This window comes from Ictidomys tridecemlineatus, chromosome 7, assembly GCF_052094955.1.
Source record: "Ictidomys tridecemlineatus isolate mIctTri1 chromosome 7, mIctTri1.hap1, whole genome shotgun sequence".
In the NCBI taxonomy this organism is placed as follows: Eukaryota; Metazoa; Chordata; class Mammalia; order Rodentia; family Sciuridae; genus Ictidomys; species Ictidomys tridecemlineatus.
The window spans coordinates 145,985,728-146,008,246 of record NC_135483.1 but is presented as its reverse complement, the minus strand read 5'-3'; the positions used below and the strand labels follow the sequence as shown (position 1 = coordinate 146,008,246).

Here is a 22,519-nt window from a genome sequence, read left to right as displayed (position 1 = left end):
TGATCACAAACTATTTTTGATTTGCTACAGCTGAATGTTGTGAGCTCTGTGGTGTAGCAGTCTTGGTTTGTACTCCAGATCACATTGAATATTTCCCTCTCTGAGGTTCACCTATTTTTTCTCTAATAATATGGAAATCTTGAAGAATTAAGTCATCACAATGGAAATGATACTATTAGTGATAATTAACATGAAAGAGCCTAGAAAATGGCAGAAATAATGTAGGGGGTGCACCCAAGGAGAGTGAACAGTGGTAAAGCAAGGAAAAAGGAGGCAGATCACTAGCCACTGGTGCCAGCCAATGAGCAAGGAAAGCTATGAAGACTTGTCAGTAGTAGCATTGCTTTATCAGTGGCATGTAGGATCACAGCCTGACAGGGAGGAAAAACTTGGAAACTAGGAACTGTGCCTACAGCCTTCTCCAAACAGGCTTTACACATATTTTACTACTTATCTAGTGAATTTGGACAGTGCTAAAAACTCTATAGAGCATGCTCATTTCCCCATGCTTCATGCCCCTCACATACATTCAAGTCTAATATATCCAAGAAACATACCATTCTTTCTCCATCCATAAAAGAAGTTTCCATTTTGAAGTTCTGAGCCAGAATCAATTACCTAACTACCTACTTTTTAAGCTACAGACCTCTCAGATATGGGGGAGAATTACCTTAGACTAAGTGAGACAATGGCATAAATACTAAGTGGAATGTGGGTTCTGGAAAGAAAGCAGGGCTGCCTGATGGCTGGAGAAGGATTTGAAACACATGGCAAGATGGAACTGCCATAACACCAAACCATTTGCATAAAAGCAAAACTGGTTCAGAAAAAGTGAGAAAACAAATACAGCTAGGACTGCCAAAAGCCAAATCCTGGGCATCTCTTAGAAATCACCTTGTTTTTTTCAATTAAAAAAATACTATTATATTTGGAAAATGCAAACAAAGTAGAAAAACATTTTAAAAAATTCATACCTTACTTACTACCCAATTGTTGGCAGTTTGGTTTCTTTCTTTCTAGTTTTTTTTCTTAAGTGTTTTTTTTTTTTCATATTGTTTACTGGATGTGTAGTTCCCAACTTGTAGCTGCCCCTTATTCTTTGGACATAAGCATTTATTTTATATTGCAACCTTTTCATTAACATGAGTTTGATAGTTGCATAATAAGCAATGATTTCCTATTATTGGGCACTTATATGATTGCTGATTTTTTACTAAAATAAGCAATATACCATGAAAATTTATGTGCATAATTATTTTCTGTAATTACATTACTTCCTTAGACTAGTCATATTAACAAGGATCTACCGGATCAAGGAGTAAAAACTTTGAAAGGCTTTTAAAATATTGCCAAATTATGGATAAAACAATAGCAACTTGAGACAGAACTAAAAATGATGTAAAGGAGTCTATGAAAAATATCTTTACACATAACAAATTTGGCCAAGCCCCAGGGAACTGTGGAAATCAGAAATAAATAAATACACTTGAAACTTTTATCCCATCACAGAATATTTATTTTGGTTATGTGAAATGTTGTGGACAGGCAGAATGACAGATTCTACAATTGGGATTTTAAATTACAGTACTCTAAGCCTTAAGCCAATTTTTTTTTTTTTGCCTACAATCTCTTACAGACCATATTTCACTGATTCTAAGATGCACATTTCGCCCTACACTGAGAACCTCTGAAGCACTGTGTCAGTTCAACTGACAGTAATGGTTTCTTTTTTTCTCAGTAATGCACAAAATAATGATGCATCTAACAATTGATAGCATATTGACTTAATGAACTGTAGTAATTCTAGCTAGAATAGATGGTCATATTCAGTTGCTCCCATTTATATGGACCCCAATTCCTACTACATTCTGCACAAACTGTGCACAAATTCCAGGGCCAGAAATCAAACTAGTAACAGGGGTAGAGGGTAATATACTGAAGACAGACTCAAGTAGTCTTGAATCTTCTATTATTATGGTAATCAGAAATGCCAAGGTTGACTTTGTCTTATTATATATTATTTAATTTTGGGGTTCAGAGTACTACACAAATCAGGACATGACATTAGAGCTGAAATTATAAGGACAGATGCTATATAAAATGTCCTGCCCTACAAGTGTAAGTCCAACATGGATGCTTTTGCTCCAGTGTGAAAGTTAATTTAAGTTTTATGAGGGTGAAACAACAGAATTATGCATGCGTGTGCGTGTGTTTGTGTGTGTACATATATTATCATAAGAGAAGAAGTCATCTGGCTGTCCATCTTGGCAAACTGTTACTTGCTCAAGGCAGGCAACAATTTATGCTGAGCATGTGGTGAAGAATGCTAATTTCATGTGTTTTATATGCTATGTGCCTGCTAAAAGGATGATGGAATTTGCTGAAATGATATATCTACTTAACAGTCTCATTGAAAAGCAGCATTTTAATAATTAGATATATATCGAATAGGTCTTATGTCAAATAAAATATACAAGCTTTAAAAATGTTAGACTTTAAATTATTTAAATACCATCTCCTTCCTTCCCTCTCTGGGGGAGAGACCCGGTCATGAAAGAGTTATCTGAGGGTTTAACTGATGACATTTGAATATGGACCAAAGATATCCTTAGGCTACCTAAAAATCACACTACAATGTGAAATTATACTAATATAAAATATACTCAGAACTTGGAGAACAATTGTCTCGATGTATGAAAGCTATTTGGTATTTGTAAAAAAATCTTTTTTTTTTTTTGGTGCTGGGGATAGAACCCAGGACCTTGCAAGTGCTAGGTAAGCACTCTACCACTGGGTTACACCCCAGCCTTATTGTTCAATCTTAAGTGCTATATTAAAAAGGAGACTGAAAATAGAGCTGGCCAACCAGGATGGTTGCCCAGTTGCTTCCCACCTTCAACATCTCTATATCTGCTGGCTCTTTGCCCTCATGATATAGTTATACTAAGACACTGTCAAATTCCAGGGCTGACTTTTAGTCTACATTTTATTTTCTGCTAAATTGGATGTTAACTTTTTCCTTCTTGAGATCATCAAAACTCCACCCTTTATCTCAATAGTCATCACTCCTAAATTCCTTGGTTGCTTCCCCTGGCTTTCCATCAAAGGAGCTCTTTCTTAGACTATCCTTAAAATATTAACATTCTGTATAGCAGCGCCAGTATCACTGAACCCCTTTTATTCTGATTGAAAACACAACTGATCAACTTCTATAACTTCACGGGTATACTAGAGTATCCATTATCTTTTTCTCCATCTGTTGATTTGTGTAACCTGCTGGATGTCCCTCAGACATCTTCATCTCTGTAAAATCATTCATTGCACAATAAACCTGTTCCTCTTCTATGATCTCTCTGAGGAGAAAGAACTATCATCAGCTAGTTATTCAAGTAAAAAGCCTGGACTTGTCTTGGCTCTGTTTTGTGGTCCCTTGCTAATAATGTTCAGCTGTAAGCCAAGCTGATTATGTGTCTCTTTGTGTCTCTGAAACTGATCCCTTTCTCTATAAAGGCTGGTACTTCCTTAGTTCAGGAATATTACCTTGAGTATCACAAAACATTCTCAAATTATCTTGAATACTATGTGCCTGCCAAACTAGTTTTGTTTTAATTCTACTAAATCTCTATACTGTACAAGACTAATCTTTCTAATATACAGAAATATGCAATAATATTTCCAATCTCTGGCATTATCATTCACCAGTTAAACTTTCTTAAGTACTCCCCATCACTGAAAGGAAAAATTTAAATTCCTTCATGTAGCTCCAATGGGCTGATTTCCACCACTTAACCAGTAACTCTTAAAGTAGCTTTCTTGTTCACTCCATTCTCCATACACCTTTCCAGTGGTCTAACCATAAATAGTAATTCACCAGAAAGCAGTGAAATTTCAGTAAACTTAAATGCCTAACCATAGGCTGGGGTGATTTCTAAACCAGCGTCCAAACTTAGAGCTTATGGGAAATAAGGCTAGAGAGGGAAGGACTGGCCCAATTGGAGGGTTCGGATGGACACAAGAATGTGACCAAACGTGAAATGCTGTGGTAATACATAATTGCAATCACTGGATTATCTAATGAATAGGAGCATGAGTCTTATGTCCCAAATTATTTTCATATCTTTTGATTCCTTAAAAAAACTAAATAAAATAAACAAAACCCTCCAAACCCCAGAAAAAAACTATTGGGGCTCTCACTTTAGATGCTAATAAATATGTCTTTGTAAGAGAGAGAAATATTTTAGCCCAAAGGATACAGAGTTGATATAATTTTGCTTGATTTTACTTTTATCATGTTAGAGTCAGTTTCTTCCTTGTCTGCTCAGGAAGTCAGATCTGGACTGTGCTCTCAGCTCAGGGATCTACCATTCTTCTAAACAACCAGAGCTCTGGAAATCTGCACCACCATACTCCGGGAATAGTACAGTATGGTCCATTCAACTGTTTCTTTGGCAAATATTGCTGATCTCACTAACCAGAGCACAAGCCTCCTGGGAAACAGGTGCATAGTATGCCAAATCTTGCATAATACCTAGTAAAGTCAGTTGAATGAGAAATGAATAACTTTTAAAATTCCTCTTCCTAGTCATTTCTAATTTCACCTGAAGCTCAAAAGCAAGCAAGCAGCAAGCAAGAGGCAAATTTTCTTATTTATCTTAGCATAAGCTTGATTTATATCATTAAGCTTCTATCATTAAGCCCATCTTAAAGAAACACTGCAACATTTAGGGGATCAAGAATATATTTTATGTGTATTTACAAGGTGACAGTTGCATGTTTATTTGTGCATGATTTGAAAGATCAATTAATACCAGTTGAGTATTCAACAGATAAATGGCAGGGAGAACATTTAAAGTACCTTTCATGTGTGTGTGTGTGTGTATGTGTGTGTGTGGTACTGGAGATTGAACCCTGGGGTGCCCCACAACTGAGCTACATTCCCAGTCCTTTTCATTTTTTGAGTCAGGGCTTTGCTAAGTTGCCCGGGCTGGCCTCAAACTTGAGATCCTCCTGCTTCAGCCTCTGAGTCTCTGTGATTACAGAGTCTTTGTGATTATAGGCATGCACCACCACTCCCTGCTCTTCAAAGTATTCTTATGAATGAAGCCCTCTGCAGCCTGGCAGAACAGGTGCACATGCTTCTGAGGCCCCTGGCTTAGCACTGGAAGCAGCGTATGCACCTCAGCCAACAGTGTTTCATGGTGAATGCTGTCAAGTGGCCCAGATGGCAGCACTCCATAACATGAAACAACACTGAATATATGCTGACAGTTCAGGTACATAAAACATGTGATACAGTTTACATCTAAGTTTCAGGGACTGAGGGAAGATATTCAAGCAGGATCTGATCCACATGGAGAACCACTTACCCAGGATTTGCTTGCTCCTTCACTCTGATCCAAGGCACCAGGAAGTGAACAATATTTTACATAAACACTGAGTTCTCACAAAAATCATACAAAACATTAAATTCTTAGAGGAAGTAAAATAAGTGCATTTACGGACTAACTGAAGAAAATATTTACTTCAGAGGAAGTACTTGGTATAAAAAGGCATAAGCACAGCTTTAAAGGATTTGTTTCAGAAATCTCAAGTTTGATATATGCAGAGATTTGGTTAGTTTTAGCAAGAGCAACTAAATAATACATATTGACGTATAATAGTCTAGTTTCGGGGAGCATATCTTAGCTTGGAAGAAAATCCCTAAAATGAAAACCAGAAAAGAAAAAAAAATGGGTTCATAGTAATTGGCAATTTTCAACAGATTAAAAATCTAAGTGGGAGAAATATTAAGAGTGAAGGATCTAGGAGATTCTATTTTTAACCATTGGACTGGATATATTCTAGAACATACTTTATATATGCAAATCATCTATAAATGTCTGTTTTTTTTTTTAAAAACCAGGGTCTATCTTGAATAAATGACCTCAGGCATTAACTATTCAACTAGTCAAAATAATGAATATATGTATGTAAGCAATTGGTTTATTTTCACTCTTACCCTTGACATTTTTGGAAAAAAAAACATAATAAAATTCAATCCTGACATTGCAACATCTTGGGAGATTTCAGAGGAATGTGTCATTGCTAGGACTGACCACCTCCACCCCCATCTCTTGCCTGACAGGATTGGGACTGTGTCATGCACATGAAAACAAACACTCTCATTTACCTGAGACAGTGACTGTCGGAGCCGGGCCATCTGCGAGCTGTGGCCTTTATTGTGATCCTGCTCAGAAACCATCTGCTTCAGCTTCTCTTTCTCAATAGCTATGCTATTAAATGCAGACTTCAAAAGAGAATGTACTGGATGGGGACAAATGTGAGAAGCAAATATAAACACATCCAGAAAGAATATACAAAATGATAAACTTTTCATACCTAGACATTGTTTGGAAAGGCCATGCTACAATTTAATTAAAAATCAGCCTTAAAAATGGAATTTATCAGAATATCTATACTTAAAACAAGCATGGCAATTGTAATGAATTAGGGTGAAAATTTTAGGATTTCATATCAGACAAAGCAACAAAGATTTGGAACTAGCATATGCAATATCAAAATCCACTCTGAATTTCAGTGTTCAGAAATGAATTTATAATGCCTAGAAGTAACAGAGAACACGTTTTGTTTGTCATATTTGATAATATTTTGAGCAGTTTTGTGTAGCATAAAGTGTCATACAAATCATTTAGAGTTATTCAAAATTATTTCCCCAAAGCATACACCCAAAAAAGAGCATTTTATGAGTCATGTCAGTATAAAATAGGCAGCTGATCTAGACGTTCTGGTTAGTTCCCTTGGCGGTAGGAAATGATTTGGCTTTAAGAATAGCACTTGGATTGCTTTCTCACCCAGGAATGTCTAGATGTCAAAAGTACTTTGATTTAAAAGCAACAATAAAAAACACCACCTCACCCTCCATTTCCTGCATACCTGACAACTTATATTGGTAAAATCTGAAACAGTCTTTCATTTTGAATTACAAAAAGGATGAATTTCCAACTTCTGTTTTCTACAATAACAGTTACTATAATATGCAGCTTTTAAAAATAGGTATTTATTTGAGCTATATATTATTTTTAACAGAAGTGGAAAATTTTCAGCACAAAATACAGCCACTAAATCAAAGGGGGAAACTGCAGGATCCCAAGGGATTCACATCTATTGATTTATATGTTACATTCCATCATCCATTTAAAGGTAATAACTTGATAGCTGAAATGCATTAACCCTGCCAGTAACTCTAAAAGCAGACTCCACACCAGTTTTAAAGCTCATAATGCTTTCCAAAGAGTTCACCCAACAGTCATGGTAAACACCCTCCTCTTTTTTTCTAGCATAGAGAATTTGTATGTCTGTTGAAAAGAAAACATGTAATTTCAACAGAGGCTTTAAAAGTCTGTTGAAACTTGGGTCTCCTGAAAGCTTCAGGATTGCAACCAAATACACAACGTTTTCCTGGGGCGCCTTCAAATTAACCCATCTCCCTTTAGCAGTTCTGCTATGCTCACATGCTTCTCTCCTCTCATAAATTTGCTGTCTCATTCTACCTGATGCCACCCCATCCCAGAAGTAAAAGTTACTGTCTTGAATCTATGCTATTATATGAGCAAACTATTATTGCTTTACTTGAATAACATCATTAGCATCCCGTTAATAATGCAATAAAAATGCATTTACTGGGAGTAAAAAGGCAGGTGGGAGTTGTTGGCCTTACAAAAAATCTCAAATGACAAACAGAAAAAAAGATTAAGCCAATTTTAGGATTATGGCATGAAAGAAACATCTATGTATTTGATTATCTCTCAAATACCTGATATCTGAAATTTGAATAGTAAGACTAATCTTGGAAGCCAAAGTTCTTGTTAAATACCCCAGAATATCTTTGCTGATTATTTGATTTCTTCAAGTTCAGGATTTCCAGAGACATCCTCAGGGTACACCCCTCCCTCTTTCTTTTCCTGGGCCACCATGATTTTGAGTGTTAAGAGGCACAGAAATGCTCCATTTAACTTGTATTTTCAATAATATTTTATAACTTACTATCAGCAGCCCCAAGGGAAATAAATGGTTAGTTCACAATTAAGTGTTAGTGACTAAAAACACAATGTATATTTCTCTTTAAAGGTCACATTATATTTGTTGTTACCTTTCTGTGCAATGAGACAAAATTCTTCTTGCAGCTTTGTATAATCTGTTGAACTTTCCAGAGGGTCAGTGAGGTGGCTGGGGGGAGTCTGAAATTCAATATCTGCACAAAGGTTGGGGTTGGAGGAATGCAAGCGAACTGGTGACATGGTGGCACTGAAAGGAACCTGAAAGGGGAAGATACAAATTATTAAAGAGCAATAGTGCACTGTTCCACCTGCTCCTACATAGAGAAGATCTCCCTTAGTCTTTAAAATAATAGATTCCTCTCTAGTGACACATTCAGAGACTCAGTACTCATTTATTTTACAGGTAGTTGGGCTGGGACATGGAGTCTTGTTTCCTAGAGTTGATTTAGAACTGCCATGGACTCACTGGTTTCACTGTTACAGAGAGAGATGACAACAGAATGACAGCAAGAAGAGGCATAGCCTCAGATAAGCTTCAACTCTGAACCCACACAGGTACCTGAAAAATAACTGTCAGAAAACTGAATCGACTACAAGTGTTGCTCATTCCTCTCTGAGCTGGGAGTAGAATCTTACTGATATATAAAAATTTGAGAGATATGTATAGAGAAAGATTCATTTGCTCCATAGCCCCTTAGACAACATGCAAATAAAGTTTTATAGAAAATACAATAATGGCTTAAAGAGACTCACTATTATTTTTGAGATGGATTTATTGAAATATATATTAGTAAACAGAATGTACATCAATCATAGTAGTTTAACTTTGTATGTTATATATAATTTTGTTATAGCTATATGAACATGGCTTTTGAACAGACCAATCTTAAAAAGCATTATGTAGAAAAAAAAGTCATATTACTATAGATTTTCCTAAAAGGTTAGAATGCTTACCTGCCCAGGCTGGCTCTGGACTGGGCTTGTGACAGGTGGAGGCAAAGCACCTTTCCTCCCCTCCCCTTCAAGAAGACTCTCCCTGAGCATCACAAATGCTGTTGGCCAACCATTCTTAAAAACACCAATCCTCTTGGAGTCATATTACCAGTCATTTCTAGCTAAATCTACTGCATAGAAGTTCATTCAGTTGTCCTCAGGAACCATACTCTAGACTCCACCACAAACTGAGTTTTATAGAATTGAAGGAATGATTCCTATTTCCTAACAGGAAATATGCCAGGGGAGGAAAGAACAATTACTTTCTCTGATGTGTATATTATGTCAGAAACATTTCTTTTTCAGTTTAGTTTTTTTTTTTTTTTTTTTGCTTTAAACTTCTTAACAGATTTGGTGAGCTAGATAGGGCAGAGAAAGAGGGCACCGTGTTTCTGAGAGATAGAGGACAGATAGAGGAGGTGTAAAGCACCAAAAATTCTGGCCTGAGGTGAAACCAAAGGGCAGTTAAGGCCAGACAGAGAAACTCTCTGATGTAACTCTGCCTTGGCAGGGAGTTATTTACCTCAAAAGATACCCAAGGTTTACCAGGGAAGGAAGCGAACACGAAATTTTTCCTCTAAATTCACCTAAGATAAGCATGTTAACACACATGGTCCAAAGCATTTGGTACCTGGAGTTATCAAAGTCACTCTACCTCATCCTCCATGGGAACCTTGGCTACTCTGAGCTGGAAGATATCAACTACTTGTTCATCTTATCATGCACAAAACTTCTGCCTGTTCTAGATTTGAAACAAAGAGGTGGCAAAGAAGCCATTTGAGAAAATAGTGCAATGGAGGTTCAATAATTTGCTGAAATCCTGCCTAGATTACTTTTAGACGAATACTGAGGTCCTTTGGGGATACCTACAAAGGAATGGGATTTACGTGGAAGAAAGTCTGGAGATAGACAAAGGAAATCTAACTGTGGTGATGCTGATCTAGAAAGAGTAGTCTGCTCAAATCTCTATAGAGTAACAGAGAATCCATAAAAAGGTTAGTGAAGATAAGAAGGTCAAGGGAAGAGACATGAGTTGAAGACATGGGTGTACCAAGAAGTTTTCACACTTAAGGATACAGCTTTCTCATCTAAGGAACTAGAAGAGCACTAAGAAAAATGAATGTGGGTGTTGGGTAATGGGAGGGGTGGGCACATAAGCTGAATTTCACAGAAGAGGGCTCGTATGCACTCAGAAGCCCTCCATACTCCAAAGACCCACCTGGCTTAGGAGTCCCTTCTGAGTAGGTGGGGAGAAGGTCATGAAAGCTGGGGGAGAGTATGCATGGGGGCCATCACACAGTGAAAAGTAAGGACCCGCACTTGTCCCTGAGATAATGGCCTTTCAAATGTTGGAGTCAGATACTGAGAACATATACATAAGTTACAAATTTATATTTTGAACATAATGGAAATTTAAATAGGCTATTAAAACAGTGAAAGTGGTTTTGTATATTACCCACAGGGAAAGGAACGCAGAATGCTCCATTCAAACTGCAATCAGATGGTTCCCTGGGAAATTGAGAACTAATTTCTATATACTTCTTACTGAAAATGTTTAATGTATTGATACTTTTTTGGTTAAAGAAGTGTGTTGAGTGAGTTATTTTAATTGAGGAATTCATGAGATGAAATGAGAATACAAGTTGAGTTGTATTAATCTAACTGAACATCTCTTCACTCTGGGGATGAACCTATTTATTTATTCAGGTTTTTTTTACTCATCAGTTTGAGTATTTAGGGATTCAAATATTTAAATGCTAGCTTATTTCTCTATCAGTGATGGCTACAATGGGAGTTGCCAACAGCTCTCCATTGTTATGCTTGAGAATCCTCAATGTTGTATTTGGGCCTTTCTATTCTGCTCTGGAAGGAAATCCAAAGCTTCCTTTAAGTCCTACAATTCTGGAATATTTTGGCACAAATAACTTTTGGAATGGGGCTACTAGGAGTTGTTCATAAGAACTGACTATGAAGAAGTCAAAAGAGAAAGGAAAGGAGAGTGAAGTTTTAGCAAGTCAACATGAAAAAGCACTTGCCAGGTTTGATTCCCAGCACTACCACCACCACCAAAAAAAAAAAAAAAGTGTCTAAGATAGATACTAAGCAGATACTAAGTTTATAGGACTTATTGAGGTAGTGTGAAAAGCCCCTTGTTTTTGTTGTTCTGGCATTATGGGTACTGGGATCCTTTGGGGGACTGCTTGGAGACCTTCAGTGTCCTTCCACAGGAAGAAGGAAGTGTGTCTCTGCTTCCAACCTGTTCTGTGGGGTCTGGCTGATGTGTGAGTTGGCATTCTGAGTCCTAGCACTAAGGGTCAACAAGAATAAATACTGGAAACATCTCCTTGGACACCCTTTGCTTTGGCACAGTCTCAGTTGCCCCAGACACCTTGAGTGGGTGAGGAAAGTTAAGTGAGTAGGAATAATCCAGAGGGGTTCTGGGTGAAAGACATCTAACAGGATAGGAATGGCTCAAAATGTGTGGGATAACTTCAGTTCTGGGAAGAGAAAGGAACAGGCAGACCTCAGCACTAAAAGAAATAGGGGTGCTGAGTTATCAGTGCAGGTCCCTGGGACAGGGAGAAGGGCTAAGGGAGCCAGCCGAGGGTCCTGATTAGTGTTGCTCTTTTAGTATGGCATCCACGCCACAGTTTCTAGAGCATTTAACATAGACATTCCCCCTAGTTATTCCTGAAAATGTTATTAAATGTTGCCAGTAGCTTTTATCATTGGACACACCTAGATCATTTTTATGATTTCTGTGACCAATGTGGACATTAAAACTTTCTTCTTTTAAAAGATTTTTCTCTTCTACATTCAATTAAAACATAAAAACTTATTCTATCCCAATAGAATAAGTGGTAATCCTAGTTTCATTATCATTCACTGTATGTATCTGCAATTTAATGAATGAACACAGGAAAGACACAATCACTTCCCTATGTGTCACCCCAGAAGGATGTTATTTGAGAAAACAATATTTTCATAAAATGACTCACTTTTCCCTCCCCATACTATAATGTTCTCTCTCTAATAATCATTTGGATTTCTTAATTTTGTAAATGAAAAATTACACTTGAGTAATTTAATTGATTACATATGTATCTATTGTCAGAATTTGAATACATGCATAGCATATTCATTGAATGTGAAAGCAACTTCAATAATTCATTTGTTCCAATGTTCTCAAGACTGTGAATTTAATTCCCTAATAAAATCCAAGTCATGGGTTGTTTTAATAATCAAAAGCAACTCTGTTCCTCAAACAATGCAGTTCAACACATAGATGGAAAGCCAGAGTCAACTACCAATCATAAAGTAGAAAGCCAATAATCCTCACACCAGTAGCCACTCACCTACAGTGCAACCAAAATCTTTTCATAGTTTTCAGCAATTCTGGTCTTAAAATATATCTCACCCTTAACAAGAGCAAGACTGTTCTTAATTCAGGAAATATGCTATAGCCAAAAAAACCTAATATCCATGATTATGATTAGCTCGATATATTGTATTTTTAAAAGTTACCAGCATCTCATAATTCAGCAAATTTATGATTCACTTTCACTCAGCAAAAGGTCCTTTTTGTTTTGTTTCGTTCTGTTTTGAGATAGAGTCTTACTATGTTGCCCAGGCTGGCCTCCAACTCCTGGGATCAAGCGATCTCCATAGTAGTTGAGACTACAGGAGTGTGTTATGGCATCTGACTTAGCAAAAGGTTCTTCTATTTTAAATAGAATATTCTATTTTAAATTTAAATGTTCTACTTTAAATTCTGTATGGATATTCAATATTCTCTGCCTTAACTACTTCAATATGTCCTCTACTACCGTTATATCTATTCTATTTTCTTTTAGGAAAAAAAAAATGAAAAACCAACCTTGGCAATGGATTAAACCATCTAACTCTGTTTTTGGTTTTTCATTTCTACACTACATTTTCTTATTTTCATGTCAGTATTCTTTCCAGAAAACAATTTTCCCTTGCTAAGTGTAATTTGGATAGCCATTTAGAGATGACATCGAAATGTACCTTTTCTTACCCTCTCTTTTCTTTCTCACATCCTTTTCAAATAGTCACATTGCTACAAAAAAAAGCACAATTTATGTCTGTAGTAACATGACTTTTCTTAGAAAAACAGAAATCAGTTAACAAAGGTTCCAATATCAGTATGGCAAAAGAAAACGAGACAAAACCAAAAATGATATCATTAAATAAATTCCCCCACCATAAGGCACTATAATCAGTTTGGCAAACTTGAGTTCAAATTATTTCTTACATTGACAGCAGAAGAAAAAGAACTGGATTATGTAATATTTCTCCTTGCAAAAATGAATACCCATGTCTGACTGCTGCCATGCAAAGACAGCCAAACAACATGCGAAAGCTATGCCAATATGAGGGGGCTACAGTTGATGCCATCGCACATGGGTGGCACTGTCTGAACAGGGAGTTTACCCTCTTACAGGTTCTTATTCTTATTAAACTTCCACTTGAGATTGAAATCCACTCACTGTTGTAGCCACTGCTGCTGCAAGCCTCTGCCGGCGCCGAGTTGTGCTGAACTGGCCCTTTGCGGGTGGCCCTTCCTGACAGTGAATGGGAGAAGAGAAGGGGGTAAAAACACAGGATGGAGGGTTGGGGAGGGGAGAGGATGGGGTATAGGAGGATGAAAGATAATCAGACAAGGGAGACGGAGAATTTTAACCAAAGTTGACTTTTCTTTAAAAACAAAACAAAACAAAACAAAAATCTTAACATAGAAAAGAGCTCAAAAGGGCATTCAATGCCATGAGAAATGTTCATTATTCTCATTGTAGGTCACCCAAACTCTGTTAAGACTATTTGCTGAAGATCATCACCCCTACCTCAAAAGGAGATGGTGGGTTATGCACTAATGCACAGCCTGTGATTTTAAAATGTGTCTTGTTTTAGTTATGTGATATAATGTTACACGAAGTCAAAAGGCATTCAATTAATGGGAGCAAAGAAAAAAAAGTTCAAGAAAAACTCATTAAATAATGTGCAAAGGCTAACATTAAATAATGTGCAAAGGCTAATGTGAGCAATGAGGGCCTCCGGTGGACCAGGAAGATTTCTTTTTTCTTACGGAGAGAAAAAAATAAATAAATAAGGAAGGGGACCCAGGATTCATTAGCCTCCACTTAATCCCCTACCATAAAGCTTGCTCACTGGGACTCAATTTTAGGAAAAGTGTTGAGATCTTCAAGTTGAACAATTTTCCAAAGGATAAGGAAAAAAAAAAATCTCAAGTTTCTCAATCCCCATAAAAATCAGCTTTGAAAAACCAGAAGAATTAGTTTCATTTAGTGATGTACACCTACACATGAACCAGTAGAAGAATTCTTTCATTTTTTCCCCTCCTTCTGGTAGATGAGATTAAGGGATGTAATTTTCCAAATTACATTCATATTTCTCTTCCATCTTCACAAATTTTCTGTTCACATACAAGTAAGTCACACAAATACATACATAATGTTTTTCATGAAATCTTTCTATACACATTACCTTTTTAATATACTAAAAGGAAGAACTTGTTTTTTACCGGAGATGTAACTTGAGGATGTATGATATCTAAGATAGCTCCATGTTAATGACAGATCTGCCACTATGTACTTCCTACTATTGTTCATCATCTCTAACATTCATGCTATTGACAATACAGGAAACCTAGCAGCTCTTTCTTCTATGTCACATTTTTAAAATCAGTCCCTTTTGTCTTCCTCTACTTCATTTAAAACATAACTAAGGGCTGGGGATATAGCTCAGTTGGTATGAGTGTTTGCCTCACAAGGCCCTGGGTTCAATCCCCAGCACCACCAAAACAAACAAACAAACAAACCCCAAACCTTACTAAAACAAAAAAACAAACATAGCCAAACTTTCTGCATAATGGTATTCAGATTTTCATTAGAACTAAAAGATTTGAAATTTGGGAGCCAGGAAGTCCATTTTTTAAAAAAGGTAACCCCTCCACCCCCACACACAAACACAGAATATTCTAGGACAAGTGTTGACTTCATGAGTTACACAATGGATTTTCTGAGGTTAAATTATGGCATGGTATCTAGAAGAAATATGGCCCAAAAGATTTGAGTCAGGAGCATGTCTCACCCATACAAAAATAAGCAATCGAACACATAGTAGAACACATTCTTCATTTTCAACTTTTTATAGAATCTATTTTATATTTCAAAATTCAGTGACACCACACCAATAAAAATAACAGCTGGAACAACCACCAGCCCTGTCACCCCTTGGTAGTCTGGGTTCCTTCACAATAGCCGATGGTTAGATGCAAACAACAGAGGGGATGTAAAATGGGCTGTCACAACCTGAGAGCCACTCAAGTTGGCCACAATGAGGATCTTCAGGGGAAATAAGATGATGATAAGCTCACAACAGATACTTGGCATTATTAGATGGAATTCCCACAGTCAAAAAGCATTTAAAGTAGGGGTGGGGGGAAACTGGGTATTAGGTGTGGAAAAGTGATAGGTATGTTCAATCCACTAGAGTAAAAATAAATGCCATGTCTTTCTGTGGGCAGAAATACAGCTGAGTAATAGCATAGTCATGGCTGGGTCCCCAGCAGGTGTGCATGTTGGGGAACTTTGAGTAAATCCCATTCATAGAAAATGAGTGTCCTGAGAGCTCCTGGAAGACCCATTGGCTTGGACAAGCTGAAAAGGTCCAGGATTTCAGTCTATGAAAACTTCTATTAAAGTACAAGTAGAGGACTTTGAGAGTGAGTAGTGGCTTACTGTCACCTGAAGTCTATTTATTTCTACTTAAGGTAGAACCATCTTTCCCTTTTGAAAAGACAAAGTTTGTCTTTGAATGTGGGGATAAGATTGCATCAATTTCCCTCAAAAATATCTAAACGAAAATGATAAGGGCCAGGTTGTTTCTATCTGGCACATGAAAAAGAAACAAGACAGCATAAGTAAAAGTTTAAAAAGAAGCAAACTATTCAAAGATATGGCAGGAACATAAACAGAAAATATTTTCCTGCTTTTTGAACAATTTCTTCTGATGACTCCAAAAAAATCCTCGTAACCTCTCGGTATAGTTTAAACATTGCCTGTGACCAGCAGAAGTATTCACAGCTGCATTCTGTTTCCTCTAGTAAAGCTGGATTGTCACAGGGCTGTATGGGCTTCCTAGCTGCAGCAGCCACCAGCTACCAGCCACGGGCACTGAGCTCAGGGCTGCTGAGAATGAACCATTCAAGAAAGCAGCTGTGAATGGGTCTCTAACTTAATTAGAATTTAATTTGCCTTTAAAAACCAGGCAAATAACGTCTATTCACAAATGGATATGTTCTTATTATGCTAGTTTTCTTCCATTATTATATTTAAAGGAATGGTTCTTTCATTTATAAAAATGGTTCTTTTTCTTGGCTATAAGAACCATAGCACTCAACTTGAAAACATGTACACACACACACACAAACACATACACACCAAACAAACAAACAAATGAGATTCTCATAAGCTCAAAACATATTAAAAAAAAGTGCCAAAGGCAATTCTAGATGAATCTCTTGTCAAATTGTTTGACACATTTGTCCCTATAGTACTAATTTTATGAATAGAAGGGAAAACACAAACAAAATACCGAATAAAGAAACACTAATTATATTTACAGGCTATAGAACTCTAAATAAAAAATGGATCTTTAATGCTTATGAAAATTTCTCTTTAAATATATCAGATTAGAAAGCAAAGCAACAGTTTGTTATTTACACATTCAGAATTACAATACAAAGAATGATAGTAAAGCAGTTAGAATTAGAGAAGAATTATTCTGTTGATTATTTAGAAGAAAGTGAAGAATTCCGAAAAGCAGTTCCTTTTACCTTCTATTAGGATTCAAATTGATTTATAGTATAATAAAAACAAAGCTAAATCATAAGTCTAATTTTGACTGTGCAGGTTAAGAATCATTTAGAATACACAGCTAAGGTTAGAATAGTAGATAGTCTAGTTTGGTGATCTGAAAATAATGTGATTTAAATACAAGAGGTTTTAAGAATTTACTGTATTGGTATCATTGCAATACTATGACATAAAAGGATCTTACTTTAAAAATTTAGAACTACTTATTTCAAGTAAAAATTTTATTTAAAATCAACTTCAGTTAAATTTATTATGAGCCATTAAGACTTTAGTTCAGATTTTATAGTGATTATTGCAGGCCCAGTAATATCTATTTTGCAGATTCCCAGAATTTAGAGTTAATAGGGAATTCAGAGATCATTAAATTAAGTCCATCACTTTACCCAGGAGCAAATGGAAGCCCAGAAAATTTAACAGACGTGCACAAAATTTATACAGCCAGAAAAATCACAGTGATTAGATGAAAGTCCAGGCTTGTTGATTTTTATTCTAGTGCACCCTCTACTCTTTTTGTCAATAGATAAAAATTTGGACAAAGTTGATACATAAATGGTTCTTTTAAGATCTAGCATATATAAATGGATGTTTATTATAATCTATCAGACTTTTAGTCCAGATTTTTTTTTTGGAAGGGGGTACCAGGATTGAACTCAGGGGCACTCAACCACTGAGCCACATCCCCAGCCCTGTTTTGTATTTTATTTAGAGATAAGGTCTCACTTAGAGTTGCTTAGTGCCTCACTAAATTGCTGAGGCTAGCTTTAAACTCATGATCCTCCTGTTTCAGCCTCCTGAGCCACTGGGATTACATGCATGTGCCACTACTCCCAGCTTAGTTGAGATTTTTAAGGTGACTTTTTGTTTAAAAAGTTTTAATGGTTCAAAGGCTATGATTGAGAATGAAAATGCTACTTCGCAATCATATAATTTTATCTTTCTTTCTAATTATTTTCACTTATGACCAAGCAAGTAAAATAAATAGATTTTCTACTATTTTAGATCTAAAAAAAACTCTGCTTCAGAAGCACTGGCTGTCAAGTAGTTAAGCTGCTCTCTCAATCCAACATCTGTGAGCGGATATATATAAAGATGAATACTTTTAAAGTATATGAAAACATGAAGGAAGGAAAAGTAAAATCTGTACCTGCAGTTGTATTTTTGTATCTTTGCTGACACTTTTTGTTCTCCAGCGTCTTGTGACCCGCTTGTCTTTCTTTGAAATATCTACACAGTTAGCCTACATTGCACAGAGAGTTAAAGGCAACAACGGATTATTAAGTTTACACAGATGATACACATGCAGACAGAACAGTCAGTTAGTAAGGAATAATTGTTAGAACCTTGAAGCAAACCAGGAGAGATAGGTATCTCATTTAAAGCAGAGAAAAGAACTTAATTATAAAATTTCTGATATGCAGAATGAAAACAAGATTAGATAACGTCAGCATTTTTTTCTGTGAAAAGAGTCTTCATTCTGAAAGTGTTTAAATATATATATTCAAAGCCATTGCAACAGACACATGGGAGGAATAATCCAGAGATATATTTCTACAGCAGTTTGCACTGTAAAATGTAAATGTAAAAACATTTTAAGTTATCTTAACACAATGACACCAAGATTAAAAAATATTAAGAATAACTCTAGAATATAAATTAGTTGTAGTTATTTCCCTTTAAATGTGACTTGTATATTCACAGAATGATCCAGGAAAGATTAAAGTGTTAACTGTTTTTGCTGGCAGCAGTAATAGGTTTACCTGCATGTCAGTAAAGTTTGGTGCTGACTGAGTTCTCTGAAGTATTTCCAAGTTTTGCAGGAGTTTGCTAAGTTCCACAAGGTTAGACTGGCAGTGTGCAAGATCTAAAAAAAAATCAGAAATAAAAATATGTTAGAATTGGGCCAGAATGCTGGTATTGGTAATTAAGGGGAATCAATTCATAATATGGTAAATATGATCAGGCAGATCAGGTGGTGATACCTGAAAGTGAATTAAACACATCTTCTCTGATTTAGAAACTAAAACCATTGATTATTAGAAGATTTCAAAGCCCGTTCTTACCAATTGATGGCTCTTAGTGTAGTGTAAAACCCATTAAAATCTCAAATTGTGTGTGATAACTTTCCTTTTCTTTTTAAAAATTTATTTATTATTCTAATTTGTTATACATGACAGCAGAATGCATTTCAATTCATAGTATACAAATAGAGCAAAATTTTTCAAAAAATTGTCTCTGGTTTTACACAAAGTAGAGTTACACCATTCATGCCTTCATACATATACTTAGGGTAATGATGGAAAGCAATATGGAGATTTCTTGGAAAATGTGGAATGGAATCACCATTTGAACAAGTTATCCCACTGCTGGGTTTATACCCAAAGGACTTAAAAACAGCATACTACAGTGACACAGCCACATCAATGTTTATAGCAGCACAATTAAGAATAGCTAAATTGTGGAACCAACCTAGATGCCCTTCAATAGATGAATGAATGAATAAAGAAACTGTGGTATATATACACAATGGAACATTACTCCACCTTAAAAGAGAATAAAATCATGGCATTTGCAAGCAAATGAATGGAGTTGGAGAATATCACACTAAGTGAAGTTAGCCAATCTCAAAAAAACCAAAGGTCGAAGTTTTCTCTGATATGTGGATGCTGATCCATAATGGGGGTGAGTGGGGAGCATGGGAGAAACGGAGGAACTTTAGACAGAGCAAAGAGGAGGGAGGAGAAGGGAGCGGGGATGGAGGTAGAAAAGATGGTGGAATGAGAATGGGCATCATTACCCTAAGTACATATATAAAGACACTTTCCTTTTCTGATGGCTTTTGTCACATGGGAAACAGACTCAAGGGAACTTAACAGTCCTGTGGTTTTATTCTTAGGGGCCTGCCTACCTGTTCCTCCAAAATGTTACAAGGTAGTTGTCTGGAATTTGTGTGGAGTCACAGTCAAGTTTAGAAAAACAGAATGGAATGTAGCTCACTAATACTCTTGTAATGAATGATTTTTTAAAAATCTATCAGAGATGTTATACCAACTAACATTTCATCCCTATGGAAAAAATATGCTCCATATTTAAATATGCTTATATATTTAAGGTCTGGACTGGTTTCCAGATCTATAAATAGTCAGCTGCTTTAAGTATTAGAACTGTAAATCAGATAAATAATGCATTCAATAGACATTACATTTTTAGAATGCAATCAATGAAATATGCAACCAATGAATAACCAAGAAATGTTCTTACTTTTGAAATGCAACCAGCCTCAATTTAGACACTCTCTGTGACAAATGATCAATATACATTTTTGTTTTTTAAGTGTAATAGGAGATTAAAAAAGAGAGACCGTGACTTTAGGTCAGCAGAACACGCCAAAAACAGAGCAGATGGACTGGGGCTGTGGCTCAGTGATAGAGTGCTTGTCTGGCATGTGTGAGGCACTGGGTTCAATCCTCAGTACCACATATAAATAAATAAATAGGTAGATAGATAGATAGATAGATAGACAGATAAAATAAAGGTATTGTGTCCATCTACAACTAAGCAAAAAAATACAGCAGACATTTTTCTGGGTCTGGAAGAATTGAGGGAAAGGTTTCAGCAAAGCAGGAAGCTAGGGAAGGACAGAGAGCGCACTGAAGGTTGGGGAGAACAATCTGTATAAAGGCATGCAGGTGGAAATACCCAAGTATACCCACAAAATAGCAAAGTCTGGTTGAGACTACAGCAGGCAAGGCTGAAAGGGTATGAAGGGTCAGAAAGCTGAGGGCATGGGTTGCTAAATGCTGGGCTAAGCAGTTTGGACTAAAGGCCCAGAGCCAATGGAGAACCACTAAAGAGTTTTTGCATAAAAGCTATTTTAAAAACCAATAGTTCTCAGGGAGCATTATGTAGTGGACAAAGAATAGGCTCTGGGATTAGTCGAATGTGGGTTGGCTGGAGTCCCAATCCCTCTACCAGGGCACCTGAATCTTCTTTGGCAAATTCCTTAACCTTCATGTATTTAAGGTTCCTTATCCACAAAGTGCGGATAATAGCAACATCTGTGCCTGGTAACTGAATGCGAAGGACAATGTCTGCTAAATTCTGATCCAAGACCTGCAGTCAGGTTCCAGAATGGTAATTTCCCATGATCCTCTGAGAGGGAGGAAGCAGCAGAGCCAGAAACTGAGGCAGAGAACCAGTGAGGAGGCTGGTGATCACACAGAGACAAGAATGGTGGGCCTCAGTCAGAAAGACATGAGTGGAATTCAGGGGAAGACAGAAGGGGAGCATGAGGAGGAGGTTTTCAAAGAAACAACAGACAGGACTTGGTCGTGGCTGGATGAACAGGGAGGAGGATCAAAGATGACCCCGAAGTTTCAGTGGGGGTATGACAAAAGCACTGACAGAAACAGGGATGTAAGGTACATGGGCCCACTCTCAGGGAAGACACAACTGAGATGGCAGAGCAACTACATGTTCAAGAACACACTCTGGGATCACAATGCCAGAGTGAGTCCCAGCTCCACTTACTAGCCATGGGACCTGGGTAAAGGAAGTGAACTTCTCTGCTCCTAGGTTTTCCAGAGTAGAGGCTGAAATTTTCAGAATCACTGAGTGGGTGATTCTTCCCCAACCTGAAGTTATTGTACTGAAACTAAAGTCTGAGTGTTTCCTTGGTGAATACATCCAAGGAAAACCTTTGGTAAGTCAGCTGGATGTGATAATGAACATAAAATCCCTATTCAATCATATATTCACATAAAGATTGAGTTTGGGAGGTGGATCTCCAAAGGGCTGATAAAAATGCTACAGACTTTGAGTTCACACACAGGTGGAGTGAAAAAAAATATTTGGTCAGGAGACTAACAGATTGCCAAATTTTCATTTTTCTAAGTAAGAACATAAAAATGATACCATATCTATTTTTTTTATAATTTCATAAAGAAAAAAAATTAAATTAATCCTGATGTCATCTTAAGATCATTTTAAGAATTCAGTCGAGCCCTAATAAGTACTCTCTACACTGCCCTTGTTTTTCTTGGTATTGAAGATCAAATGAAAATTGTCTCACAGAATGGAAATGGCCTATGGATCAAGTTTGGACCAATGTGCTCCAGCTGATTACAAGAAAGGAAAAAGTATGAAGAGATAAAGTGGTTTGGAGATACAGAGTGAGGGAATCGTGTATTAGTTCAGAATATTTAAAAACTGATCCCTAGAGATATATACCACTAACAGGTAACTATGGATAAAAGATGCAGCATATTAGAATTTTGCCCTTTATGGCTGGGTTGTCAGGAAATATATATTTGTTTTCTGGACAAGACAGCATCAGAGAAGGCAGCCATGGAACAGACCTAGAGAGAAAGGTAGAATAGCGAGTCCAGGAGCAAGGGTGGAGGGCAAAAAGATGAGAGAAGGCTGAAGTGGGAGGAAGTCAAGGCAAGATCAAAACCCAGGTTCATTTATTGTGAGGGTACAGGAGAACCGGCAGGTAAGTAGCCCAGGTCATGAAATGGAAACGAATTTAGTGTATAAAAGTAAGAAAAAGGA

General features: G+C 36.8%; 1 protein-coding gene across 11 annotated transcripts in view; it reads right to left on the bottom strand.

Annotated features, from left to right (window-relative positions):
* The window catches only part of Osbpl6 (oxysterol binding protein like 6), a 76,806-nt gene that overhangs the window by 23,579 nt on the left and 30,708 nt on the right, over positions 1-22,519 (bottom strand). For 2 of the 11 annotated variants that reach the window (XM_040294522.2, XM_078017658.1), the window contains 6 exons: positions 18,727-18,830; positions 18,114-18,206; positions 13,562-13,636; positions 8,150-8,315; positions 6,170-6,303; positions 5,367-5,390 (listed from right to left, as the gene is read on the bottom strand). In XM_040294522.2, the coding sequence (XP_040150456.1) occupies positions 5,367-5,390; positions 6,170-6,303; positions 8,150-8,315; positions 13,562-13,636; positions 18,114-18,206; positions 18,727-18,830 (596 nt within the window). The remainder of the gene's footprint in view (positions 1-5,366; positions 5,391-6,169; positions 6,304-8,149; positions 8,316-13,561; positions 13,637-18,113; positions 18,207-18,726; positions 18,831-22,519) is intronic. The other 9 variants (XM_078017657.1, XM_040294526.2, XM_078017659.1 and 6 more) reach the window with 7 other exon arrangements.